Below are 12629 nucleotides of genomic sequence, written 5' to 3'. Positions count from 1 at the left end.
TGACTGCATAAAGTGCAGGCTGACTTCATGGTTTACCATAAATTTAGCACATGGGCTGTGACTGTAGCAGATTAAAGTGCATAGTCCATAAAAAAACAGCATTTTGGGTCAAAATCAAGTTAACTGCTCCACAAATTGCAACAACGTAATGCACCTCCCTGCATGCACACCAGATTCCCTCTTGACTGCATGCTTCATTTTTTCTATTGACCTTTAGCTGTTCAGCATGTTCTCTACAGAAGGCCAGTGTTTCCTGGCAGTTTATCAGTGAGCTGGTATCATTGGTTTTAGTAGAAAGTGTCTATGACCTGTTCCCTGGAAATTTCAGCAATTCAGTCTCCTAGCAGTTCATTTAACCATTATTATATCTCTTCTGGGTGTGTAGGGTCTTATTTCTCTTTTAAAGTACCCTCCCTATTTATTGATTCTCCTCTTTTGGTCCTTATATACCCACTCTTCCATGCCTTTATTGCCTCTTCATTACCAATATTCTGCAATCATCTGGTGAGAGCTGCATTAAAATGATCAGGTAGATTTGACTCCTAATTTCCTTACGTCTAGCTCTTGCTGTCTATTTCTGTCTCTGGCGCTCTTGCCTGCGTGTGCACAGGCTGGCCTGCTCACACAGGCGTGCTCACCAATGCTTTTTTACACTCGTGCTCTTTTTGGCTTGTTCAAGCATAGCAGCACCACAGGATGTGTTTTAACTTCATCCAATATAGGCGGATGCCGCAAACTTTCAATGAGTAACTGGGTGAGGCAGGCAAGTAAACATTTGCATGGGTATAGGAGTGTTCAAATACTGAGTGTTCAACTGAAAAGCAAAGGGATTGTTTGACAACTTAGAGTTAAAACACTATCTTAAAGAGTTCAAATGCAGTGGCCACAGTGAACTTGTGCATGCTGTATGCTAACAATGTAACTGGCTAATTTACAAACATGCTAAATGATGAACTGTCAATGTTGGCTTAACAAACTGGATGGGAGATGGTGACATCATTCATTGGAGCAGATTTTGGCTGAGAGAGGGAGGAAAACCGATGGAAAGATTTCACAGTATAATCATCATGAAATCATGCATCACTTGCCTTCCTCGAGATCAAGCTGTTGTATCCATAATGCCTCCATTTTTTGGGGGGAGTGCCACGGAGTTTCATGGCACAGTAGATGTAACTGGACGAGGGAACTTTCTGAAATATAATCATTGACACTTTTTTTTTGTTGAAAAAAAACTTCTGCAGTCATCTGAATCTTTATCGTCTGGTTCATCCATACACTCTGTGGACACTGCCTCCTCGGGAGTATCATCCTTGTTCAGTACTATGTCATCATCGCCATCATTGCCCCACAATCCCAAGGTTCACAAGCGTTCTGTCTCGGCGACTTCCTGCAATTCAACAATGGCACTTCCTGTGTACAACCAGCAGAATGAAGATACCTGTATCATCCGGGTCAGCCTAGAGGATGACAATGGAAATCTGTACAAAAGCATTTTGGTAAGTACATGGATTATTTCTATTAGTCATGTTCATGCTGTATAATGGTTGTTGCTTTCTGTCAGTATCGATGTAGACATTAAAAAAAAGTTCCTGTTGTATTTAAGAAAAGAATTAGCTCCGAACCATTTATCGCCATCTAGTCATATTCAAGATGGGTGTGTGGCTGCTATTGATGTTACTTCACAATGTTTAATTTCCACTTTGTTGATGCTGCTGTTACCTTTTCTGTCTCCTGAGTATTTTGGACATCATTTCAGTTTTCTTTTGGAATGCTGTAGCAAGGTTTGAGTCTTGGACCTTGCCATGCTAGGCCCCAACCTACCAAGAATGAGGCACATTAATTTCATCATGAACATTGATTTTAAACTGTTATTGGAGTGAAGAAAGGACTTGTTAAACAGATCAGCCGTGGCTGGAAGAGACATTTGCATATTAACAGACAGTGTTTGGAAGGACAAAGGGCCATTCCCTGACGCATTCAACCCACAATGGACGTTGATCACCAGGTATTGTGTGTAAGAGGAGCAATCCAGTGACTGCTGTAATCCAAGACATGGTCAGACCAGTTAGTCACATGAATAGCCTGCTTGGCAACCCAGGGTTTTCTGAATTGTACAAACAGTTTGAAATGAGAGTGTCTGTTTGCTCCTGCACTGAGAAGATCTCTCCTGTCTGCTCCCATTTCTTTCTCACAAGCTTCTGAATCCATTGAAGACACATGAACCCCAAGAGAGAAAAGTCTCCTATAGCAAACAAGGTTAAAGAAGAATACTGCGCCCCAACGAAAAGCAAGATCTACCTACAATCAAGGACTCTACAGTGAGCTCAAAGAACCATAACAAAAACTCTTCAGATATTGCCTCAAACTTTTCCACTTCATTTTTCTTCTCTTTTCTGTCTCGATTTGCATGTGTGTATCGCGTATGCATGCTAGCGTGGGGTGCATCATGTATCCATAGGCGTCAACCGAATTAGGGTTTAAGTTTAATAAATGTCAACTTTTCTTTAAATGTAAGAAAGCCTGTTTGTGCTGATTTATTGGCCTTATAGTTGGAAAGCGGTGAACAAGGATTCACCAAGATGGAGCTAAAAACACATTGTTTAAAATTAAACCCTATTATGGTAAGACCAGTTGAAAGCTGAAAGGGAACCCCTAGACCTCTTTCTCTCCTGGTCATAACGGGCCGAAATGCTTTTTCTGTCCTTGCTCTTTAAATGTATAGACCACACCAGTCTATAGTACCCTTATTCAGTGAATGAGCTGACATCTATTTGTGATTTCTCCCCAATCTTGTTCTTGATTGCAACAATACACCAAGCAGGTACAGATTGAAGGCTGAGTCCTTCAATTAGTGCGTGGCTAATCACAGGCACCTCTGCTGCCGCCTGTTAGCTAATTGAGTAATATTAGCAGAGGCCTTGAACAGTTTTTCTTCCTTGGCTCATGTGAAGTTTCAAAGGCTGGATAAGAGCAAATGAAAAATGGGAGTGGAGAAAGGTACAGTCCAAAATAGAATGATTACCATGTGACTGGTTCAAAAATACCTAATCAAACCTAAACATAATTGGCCACATGGGTAACACACTGGTCATATAACTTAATGATCCTTGCGTATGTTTTAGAGTCAGAGAGATACAGCACTGAAACAGGCCCTTCGGCCCACCGAGTCTGTGCCGACCATCAACCGCCCATTTATACTAATCCTACATTAATCCCATATTCCCTACCACATCCCCACCTTCCCTCAATTCTCCTACCACCTACCTACACTAGGGGCAATTTACAATGGCCAATTTACCGATCAACCTGCAAGTCTTTGGCTGTGGGAGGAAACCGGAGCACCCGGTGGAAACCCACGCAGTCACAGGGAGAACTTGCAAACTCCGCACATACAGTACCCAGAACCGAACCCAGGTCGCTGGAGCTGTGAGGCTGCAGTGCTAACCACTGCGTCACTGTGCCGAATGTTGGGAAAGATTATTTTAAATCCGTTTGATTGTGATTTCCAAATAGCTCAGTGTGATTTCTGGAAACATTCTTCTGATATTTAAGCGTTATAATTAAACACAACCTCTGGATGAGTTCTGGGAAAGAAAAAATATTTGTCAGCTTGCCCTGGTAAAGCTAAAAATGTAGCAGTCATTCAGACAGCAGACTGCTGTACGTCAGCCAGTGTTTAATAATTACCATGTGTGTATTGGCTGAGAGTGGTGTCAATGAGCTGGATTGGTCGGGGCTGGGCGGGACTTTGAGCCAGTATTTTAGAAGGATACAGCATAGAAAGAAGCCATGTGGCCCATTGTGTCAGTGATGGCTCTTTAAAAGTTCTGTCCTATTTGTCCCTTGCCCTGCAAATTTTCCTCTTTCAAGTAATTATCCAATTCCCGTTATTGAATCTGCATCCACCACTCATTCAAGCAGTGCATTCGAGGTCATGACTTGGTGCATTTATTTTTAAATTATCTTCCCCTCCTCTGATTCTTTTACTATTACCTTAAATTTTTAAGTTATATGATTGCTGGCACTGGAAACTGAGTTAATAAGGCAAAATTGTCAAATCCTTCATGATTTTGAACATCTCTATCAAATCTCCCTTTAACCGTCTCTGTTCTAAGAACAACTACCCCAGCATTTCCAGTCTCTTCGCATAACTGAAGTCCTTTATTCTTGGTACCATTCTAGTAAATCTAGTGGTGCAATGAATAAAGATGAAAGATACTTCTCTTTTAAAAGAAACATAAGTATGTTGTGCTGTTTATTACACCTCTGGCTTCTGTCATATGCCCCAAGCTCTCATAACTTTAAGGCCTCCTTTGTTAATCACCTTACTGTCTATTTGAAAACATGGAATCATTCCATTTCAAAATATGAAATGGAAGCTTGTAATCCAAGAGAGTGGTTGTACGAAGGCAATAAACAGTCAGAATTTTCATCTCATTCCTGATCTAATCAGCCTTTACAACCTCTATCAAATCTGAACTACTACTCTGCTATAAGGAGAATGCCACAGCTTTTCTAGTCAATCCATTTAACTGAAGTCCTACATCCCTTCTATAATGCCAATGAATCTCCTGCACCTTCGAAGGCCTGGACATCTTTTTCAAAGTATGGTGCCCAGAACTGAACACAGTACTCCAACTGGAGTCTAACCAATTATTTATAAAGCTTTAGCATAACTTCCTTGCTTTTTCTACTATATGCCTCTGTTAATAAATTTACTTTAATAGCCTGCTCAGCCTGCCCTGCTATTTACACCTCCAGGTACACTAAATGGGTTCTTTACAATGTCAAATGGGACATTAAAAAAAAAATCAGACTTAAGGCGGGTGCTGTGCTAAGAGGTAGAAAGTAGCAGGAAGCCCCATTAAGGAACACTTCCTGCCCATAAAGCCCAAAAACTGCATCCGGCCCCGTTGACTCCAGAAACGCTTGGTTGAAGATGCTGAGTACTGGCTGCAACTCGCGGAAATCAGAAAGTGAATACCCATCTGATTGGGAAATATGTCTCTGTTCCCTGCATTCTTTTCAAATGGGACAACTTAATTTATATTGCCTTTCCTCATTCTTCCTTCCAAAATGCATCCCCTCACACTTCTCTCCGCTGTCACGTGTCTGCCCATTTCACCAGTCTTTCTATGTCTTTCTGAACTCTGCTACTACCCTCCTCACTGTTTCTCTCATCTGCAAACTTTTGAAATTATGCTCTGCATGCTCAAGAAGAGCAGTGGTCCCAGTGCGACCCCTGGACAATAACACTAAATTTTTCTCCAGTATGGAAAAACAACTGTTTATCACTACTTTGCTTTCTGTCTGCTGTCCAATTTGGTATCCACGCTGCCCCCGTCCCTTTAATCCCATGGGCTTCAATTTTACTAAGTCGTGTGATACTTTATCAAACACCTTTCTGAAAGTCCATATAAACATCAACTGCACTATCTTGATCAACTCTCTGTTACCAAATCAAAGAATTCAATCATGTTAGTCACATATGATATGCTTTTAACAAATCCATTCTGGTTGTCATTTATTGACCCACATTTTTCTAACTGTCATTTAATTTTGTTTGGGATTATTGTCTTTCAAAGTTTATCTGCCTGCAACCGTCAAGTTGACTGCTGGGTTTATCACCCTGATACCCTGTCTTTCCAACTGGGTATAAAATTTGCCACTCCCAGTCCTCTGGAACTGCTCCTGTCTCTAAGGAGGATTGGAAAATTGTTGCCAAATCCTCTGCTATTTTTATCCTTACTTCCCTCAGCAACTAAATTGATTGATTATTTTTCCAGAAAAATGCAGTGAGTTGGGAATAGTTATATAATAGAGGATCAGTCTCCAGGTGTGATTGGGGGAATTACCCGATCATCTCCATTCGGACCAGGACATGTGGCATCACTATGCAACCAGTTAATTGTGTACATTTGTTTGAATGTACCTGACGTCTGATCTTGCACCTGTGATGACCGTGAACCCTCAAAAGTTTGAAATAAATCAGTGCTGCAGTTAGTCACAATTGTCTTCCTGACCAGTTTGGTTAGAATATCGTCAAAATTATTTATCACTTCACAGGGATTGCATCCTATACAGCACATTTTCCGAGGTTCAAAAAATAAAATCTGTTGTCTTAATTCAGTACAGCGTGCTTCATGAATGCTCAAAGGAATTGCCTCATTTAAGATGCTGTTGATTGGAATTCACCCTTCTAAAGCAATTGGTATTGTCGTCAACACACAGGAACTGGGTCAATTCAGTTTACAATCAGTTTACTTTAGGAAAGATGCACATAAAAGCACTTTTAGTGTTGGCCATTTTCTATGCTAGCATTAAAGCATAATACTCAGATGATTTAGTAAGTTTCCTCATACTAATTATCAAATAGTAAGTTGGTTCTCCTATACCAGTGAAAGAATGGAGAATTGACAGGGCTGTGTCTCAGTGAAATGTGCATTGTATTACATTTCGCAATGAGGTCGATTTTCTGCCTAGTGTGGCCAAAAGAAAATCAAGTGTTGAATTATTGCAAAGATTCTGGCATTGGAATATATTGGGACGAGCTTTTCCAATGTCAAAGGTATTGCAGAAACAATTATTACATAGGGAAACAATCCCACCAAGAATAACAGGAAACTTGAAATGTATGGAAAGTATGTTTCTCTTTTCTGTATGTCTTTACCAGATTGGTCTCTAATGGTGGTTGTTATAAATATGCTGCCAACTGACATCAGACTGCTCGAGTAGATAGCCTGACCTGGGATTGGAGCTGTGCTGACTTCTATAGAATGTGAAGCAATCACAGGAGTCAGTGTACATCTTTACATGCATCAAGCCTGGTCCATCTGAGTGGTGTGTGAGATCATTGCAAACATTAAAGCTGGGCATTCTGCTTTCCACCTCTTTCCCCCCCCCCCCCCCCCCCCCCCCCACCACCAAACCCCAAAATTGGGTTCTCCTACCCAATGGAAGAAAGCCAGAATTCCATTCTTATCAACAGTACCCTGTACCTTACTTGGGCTGGAAGATAACATTAAATTATCAGGTGCATACATTTGTTAATTTTCAATGTCTTGAACTTCTTGCATTTTATCTTGGAACAGAAGAATGGAGGGTGAGAGATTGTTGACTTAGATCTATTAATGTGTCCAAAATATGACACTTCTGAATATGACCATACAGGATGCAAAAGGTTGATCAAAAAATATCAACCTAGGTGGTAATTGAAAATTGATTGAACCTTAAACTGAAGTAACACTTGGCTGAACCACTTTTTTTGTCTTTCTCTGTCCAATTGCTCTTTAATATATTTATTAATGTTATTCAGTTACAAATTGAAGCCATGGCTTCATTGCCATGTTGGAGTGGACTTGATGGTTGAATTGTAACAGTATGCTGTCCTTTGCTTCAGAGTGGCTGTAAAGAGTGAATTTGTAACTAGGAACTGTAGCTTAAAAGTGGAATTGGTGTGCAGTCTCTCTCAACTCAAAAACTCTCCAATTCTCCAGAAAAAATGCCAGATCTGCCAGTGCATTTCATCTCACAGGGTCAGTCATTTGTTCAAACTCTTGAGCTGGGATATAATAAGCTCCAGATGTGACATAGGATTTAAACCCAATAAAAGATCAAAAACCAAGAGAAGTTTTAAAAAAATGACTAAAGAACATTGGTACATTCAGTTATTTCAATATCCTGTTTGCCTAACATAATTCCAGAGTGTTTCACAATTCAGGTGAATATTAAATTTTTGCACTCTACTCAGGAACTGAAAATTGCTAAATGTCTCGAACATTTTGTTTCTGTTTGTTCAGTTTTATTGAATCACTTCTTTATAAACAAGCACTAATGTTAGGAAATGTCAGACTGAGTAAACAGTATTTTGCTGTATTGACAAATAATAAAAGCAGGCAAACTGTTTAAAAAAAAAACAAAAAAAAACTGGAGCATTTAAATTGAATCTTTTGTACAAATGTATTTGCTTTAAACTAAGAATGCAGGAAAAAGCTGCCCAGGGACCCTAGTGGCAGAACACTGTGCTCTGTTTCCATTGTATGTTCAAGCAGTGACCTTCCCCTGCTCACAGTGAGTGGGTTTCAGTGTGTCTAGGGTAGGTTCTGCAGTGCTAGTTCTGGGAAGTTGGGAGGAAAGGCTGTAGGCCAGTTATGTAAATGGATATTATTTCTCTTGTAACTTGTGCAACATTTAGTGTAATGTTACAATTTGTCTTTTGGGTGAAAACAGCCATTTTTAAAGCCCTTTGGAAAGACTTTGCACTTTTTTTCTCTCTTTCTCTGTCCCTCTCTAAAATGTATTGATGAAAAGTAATTATTTTTCAATTTCTTTAGCTGACTAACCAAGATAAGACACCTGTTATTATCCAGAGAGCCATGTCTAAGCACAACCTGGAAACAGAACCTCCAGAGGATTATCAGCTCATACAGCTCATCTCTCAAGATAGAGGTGAGGGGTGGAAATTATCTCAACTTAGGATAAATCTCTCCCAAACAATGCATAAATTTCTGCCAGCAGATTTATATTTTCTTCTGATCTCACCAAAAGCTGAGAAAATCCAGATTCTTAGAAGTGAACTGCACCAGCAGGATCCAACTTGGAGTAATTTGGCTTTACATTACTGAGTAAGCAGCTGTTTGTCTGCACCTAATGAAAGCATAAATCCTCCTCCAGTTTAGCAACTCATGTCAGCTGAACTCGCGAAAAGTTATATTGTGTGAAGGGTGCACTTCTGGAGTTGGTTGTGGATTTAACTAATGGAATAATTCAGATTTTATAGGCATTATTTTGGTTTCTTCACTATAATTCAAATTGGTTATCCAAAAAACTATGCATTAACCATTTTCTTTTACTGAAATCAAGAACCATCTCTTTTCAGTTGGCCCTAGGGCAGCTTGGCTATGAAGCAGGAGAATTGGATGGGGTCCCTGCTCCTAATGTGCTAATCAGTGACGCCCTCCCCACCACCTTTTCTAGTGAAAAGTGGATACCAGAAAAAAATTGAAAACTGGATCAGACTTCATGTCTGTGATTCTCTCATGATTGAAAGTTGGCAGGATTTTCAATGTCCCGACTCCACTGAGCAGAATGCCTCATTAGGTGAAGGTTCCCAATGTCTGTGGAATGCTATTCCAGTCAGAGTTTAAAAATAATTCTCTGGATGCAAGCATAACTGGCAAAGCTGTCATTTATTGTGCATCCCTCATAGCCCTGAGAAGATGGTGGAGCCAGGCCCTATCATTGAGCTGCTGCTGTTCTTTTGCTAATAGAGCTTCCCCCAATAGTATTAGGTAGGGGATTCCAGGATTCAATCCCAACAATGAAAGAAGGATGGCGTTTGACAATGTTTTGCAGTGAAAACACAATAGCATCTTGTAGTCTTCAATATTGGTATCAGCAAAAGTGACCGTATAGCTGTTGGACCATGGTAAAAACCAAATTGGTTCATTGATGTTCTTCAGGAAAGGAAACCTGACATCCTTGCCTGGCCTGGCCTGGCCCATGCATGGTAGACTCTTAACTGCCCTCTGTAGCAGCTTAGCAAGCCACTCAATTGTATCAAACCGTTACAAAAAAAAAAGGCGGCCAGCACCAATCTTCTCCAGGGTAGCTGGGGGTGAGGAATAAATTCTGGTCTTGCCAGCAATACTCATATCCTGAGAATGGATTTTTAAAAAATAGTTTTCAGTTATTGATCCTATCCGACAACAGTGTAAACCTTCAAGCTTTTCTCTTGTAGTTTGTTATGCTTTTTTAACCCTTGTATCAAATTACAGTCCTATTACTCCCAGCCATTCATAATTCTACATCTAGATTAAAGTTGTGTGCTTAATCCAATCAGCACTATCAAAATGAAATAAAAACAAAAAATGCTGGAAATACTCAGCAGGTCTGGCAGCATCTGTGGTCACTGACCTGAAACGTTAACTCTGCTTCTCTCTCCACAAATGCTGTCAGACCTGTCGAGTATTTCCAGCATTTTTTGTTTTTATTTCAGATTTCCAGATTCTGCAGTACGTTGCTTTTACTATCAAATTGAATGTTTAAATAACATTGTACATTTCCTCTGCTTTTCAGAGTTGGTGATTCCGGACAATGCCAATGTGTTTTATGCTATGAACCCTTCTGTGAATTTTGACTTTGTTCTGAGAAATCGAAACTCAAACAAACCGGTTAAGCTGCGAAGCAGGTCGTGCTTGACACTACCCAGAGCAGCCAAAAAGGGACCATTGACACACAGACTAAGCAAGGTTACGCTGTGAGGAAAGTAACTTTTCATGCAGCTGTGTCTGTCAGAGGTAGACCTACCACTCAGTATTGAAAACCCTGGAATATATGTGAATAAATCACCTTGGCAGAATTCTACTTAAATTACTGGACAACATGGATAGCATTGACTGAATTCTCAACTTTTGAATGATGTGCTTGTCTGCTGTTGAAATGTTTTGCACATCAGCCCTTTTGAAACAAGGCTGGGCTTTGTACAGGATGGAGGATTGGACCCTGTCACCAGTATCTGCAGGCTAGCCACAGACTTGATGAAGATCGTGTGAATCAGTTGAAAGAGGAAAAAAAACCTGTTACATACTAATTGTGTCGACTAATTGCAATTGGATTGACTCGGGTCCCTCCATGGTCCTTTGTAACAAGCAAACCGGCCACCATCCAGTCACTGGCCAGATGATGAATACTTCAACAAAAGTATTTGGATTGGCCTTTGAACTCTTCAGCAGACCTTTCCTGCCTTCTCTTATTTTTCCAGTGGTTTAATCTCTTCTGGATGCACAGAATCAGACTTTCCTTCAAAGAAGGACAACTGCAAGAAATTATGAAAAAGTTTATTATTGCCATTGATGTTGCACTTGTTTTGAATTCATGTTCAGCTTTATATTGAACTGTTATTTTGTATATATATTTGTAAATGTAAGCCTTTTTGGAAAAAAATCTTTGAAAGATGCAGAGGGGACCAGATCACCTGAAATATGAATACTTTAACACGTTTTTTGTTCCCCCATTTATCTATTTGTGCTCAATTACTTGGAACTGCCATTATCTCGTGTGGGCTAGCCTACAGTAATCTGTTAAAAGAATAAGCAATACCCTTTGCGAGTGAAAGTGCAGGTCTTGATGTTCAAGAACCTAATAAGACACTAATTCATTGACCTCTTAATTTTAGTGCAATCACTTCTCAGGTGTAAGACAGCATTGATTTATGTATGTTCACTCATTCGATGTATCCAAAAACAAACCCTTCAAAGTAGCAAAAATGCCGAGAATGTCTTAACAGTATTTGGGTCTCTATCAAATTTAATTTTGCACTATGTATAAATTAACCACCAGAAAAACCAAGTGCTGAAGCACTTTAACATTTCTAGCGTCTTCCACACACACACTGTTCCAGTGTCTTTTCCCAATATGAATCTATGAACCTGCGAGCTGTGATGAGGAGGGTCTTTCGGGAGCTCACCACCCTGGTTTTGGGAGGCTTATGTATTTTCTTTCCTCCTCCTATCAATCACTTGTTGCCCTGTAAAGGATTCACTAATCAGACACAATTACAGAAGGCCAGTCACTATATTTAAAAAAAAGTTCAAAATTTGGGCTATGCCAACAACACTAAGCACAGATATTAAAGAAAATCATCTGAGTTATTTGTGTAATTTTCTTTCCTAAGTGTGCCCTTTTGTAAATATTTTCCATATTCCTTTTATATTACATAATTTGTTTTAAAAAAGTTACTAAAATAAATTTCAATGCATAAATGTTTTGTAATTTTATTTTGAAATGGAAGCTAAGTTCTGGTATGATGTGTGTATTTCTATATAAATAGTTTTACTTCACTGGCCATAATTACTCCTATCTGCATGTTTCATGCATTGAGAGCTCACCTACTTGAAACAGACCATCTGACGTTTATTAATAGCTGTTCATAGAAACCAAGGCCAGTGATTGGGTAACAGTAGTGTTGCCATGTTTTACATCAGCTGATCAAAACAAGGCCACATACACTTCAATAGCCTAGTGGCTGGTTGAAAAACAATATAGTGAACTATTTGCATTCTTCATATGCAAGGTCTTTTTTGGTATGGTCAGTATGATTTCCAACCCCCCCCCACCCTTCCATTTTAGTGTAAGAGTCAAAAAGATATTCACCTAAGTGAATCCACCTATGAACAATTTGATTTACAAAGAACAGCACAGGAACAGGCCATTCGGCCCTCCAAGCCTGCGCCGATCTTGATGCCTGCCTAAACTAAAACCTTCTGCACTTCCGGGGTCCATATCCCTCTATTCCCATCCTATTCATGTATTTGTCAAGATGCCTCTTAAATGTCGCTATCTTACCTGCTTCCACCACCTCCCCTGGCAGCAAGTTCCAGGCACTCACCACCCTCTGTGCCTCGCACATCCCTTCTAAACTTTGCCCCTCTCACCTTAAACCTATGTCCCCTAGTAACTGACTCTTCCACCCTGGGAAAAAGCTTCTGACTATCCACTCTGTCCATGCCGCTTATAAATTTGTAAACCTCTATCATGTCGCTCCTCCACCTCCGTCGTTCCAGTGAAAACAATCCGGGTTTATCCAACCTCTCCTCATAGCCAATGCCCTCCAGACCAGGCAACATCCT

At 40.0% G+C, this 12629-nt stretch overlaps 1 protein-coding gene across 6 annotated transcripts in view; it reads left to right on the top strand.

Annotated features, from left to right (window-relative positions):
- rgl1 (ral guanine nucleotide dissociation stimulator-like 1) overlaps positions 1–11762 on the top strand; it is a 299289-nt gene extending 287527 nt beyond the window's left edge. For all 6 annotated transcript variants that reach the window (XM_068037816.1, XM_068037818.1, XM_068037817.1 and 3 more), the window contains exons 20-22: positions 1242–1496; positions 8334–8448; positions 10078–11762. In XM_068037816.1, coding sequence (XP_067893917.1) covers positions 1242–1496; positions 8334–8448; positions 10078–10262 — 555 coding nt within the window. In that variant the 3' untranslated portion in view covers positions 10263–11762. The remainder of the gene's footprint in view (positions 1–1241; positions 1497–8333; positions 8449–10077) is intronic.
- The last annotated feature ends 867 nt before the right edge of the window (positions 11763–12629 follow it).

This window comes from Heterodontus francisci, chromosome 8 (assembly GCF_036365525.1).
Source record: "Heterodontus francisci isolate sHetFra1 chromosome 8, sHetFra1.hap1, whole genome shotgun sequence".
NCBI lineage: Eukaryota > Metazoa > Chordata > Chondrichthyes > Heterodontiformes > Heterodontidae > Heterodontus > Heterodontus francisci.
The sequence above is the reverse complement of the archived record's forward strand: the minus strand, read 5'-3'. Positions and strand labels throughout refer to the sequence as shown.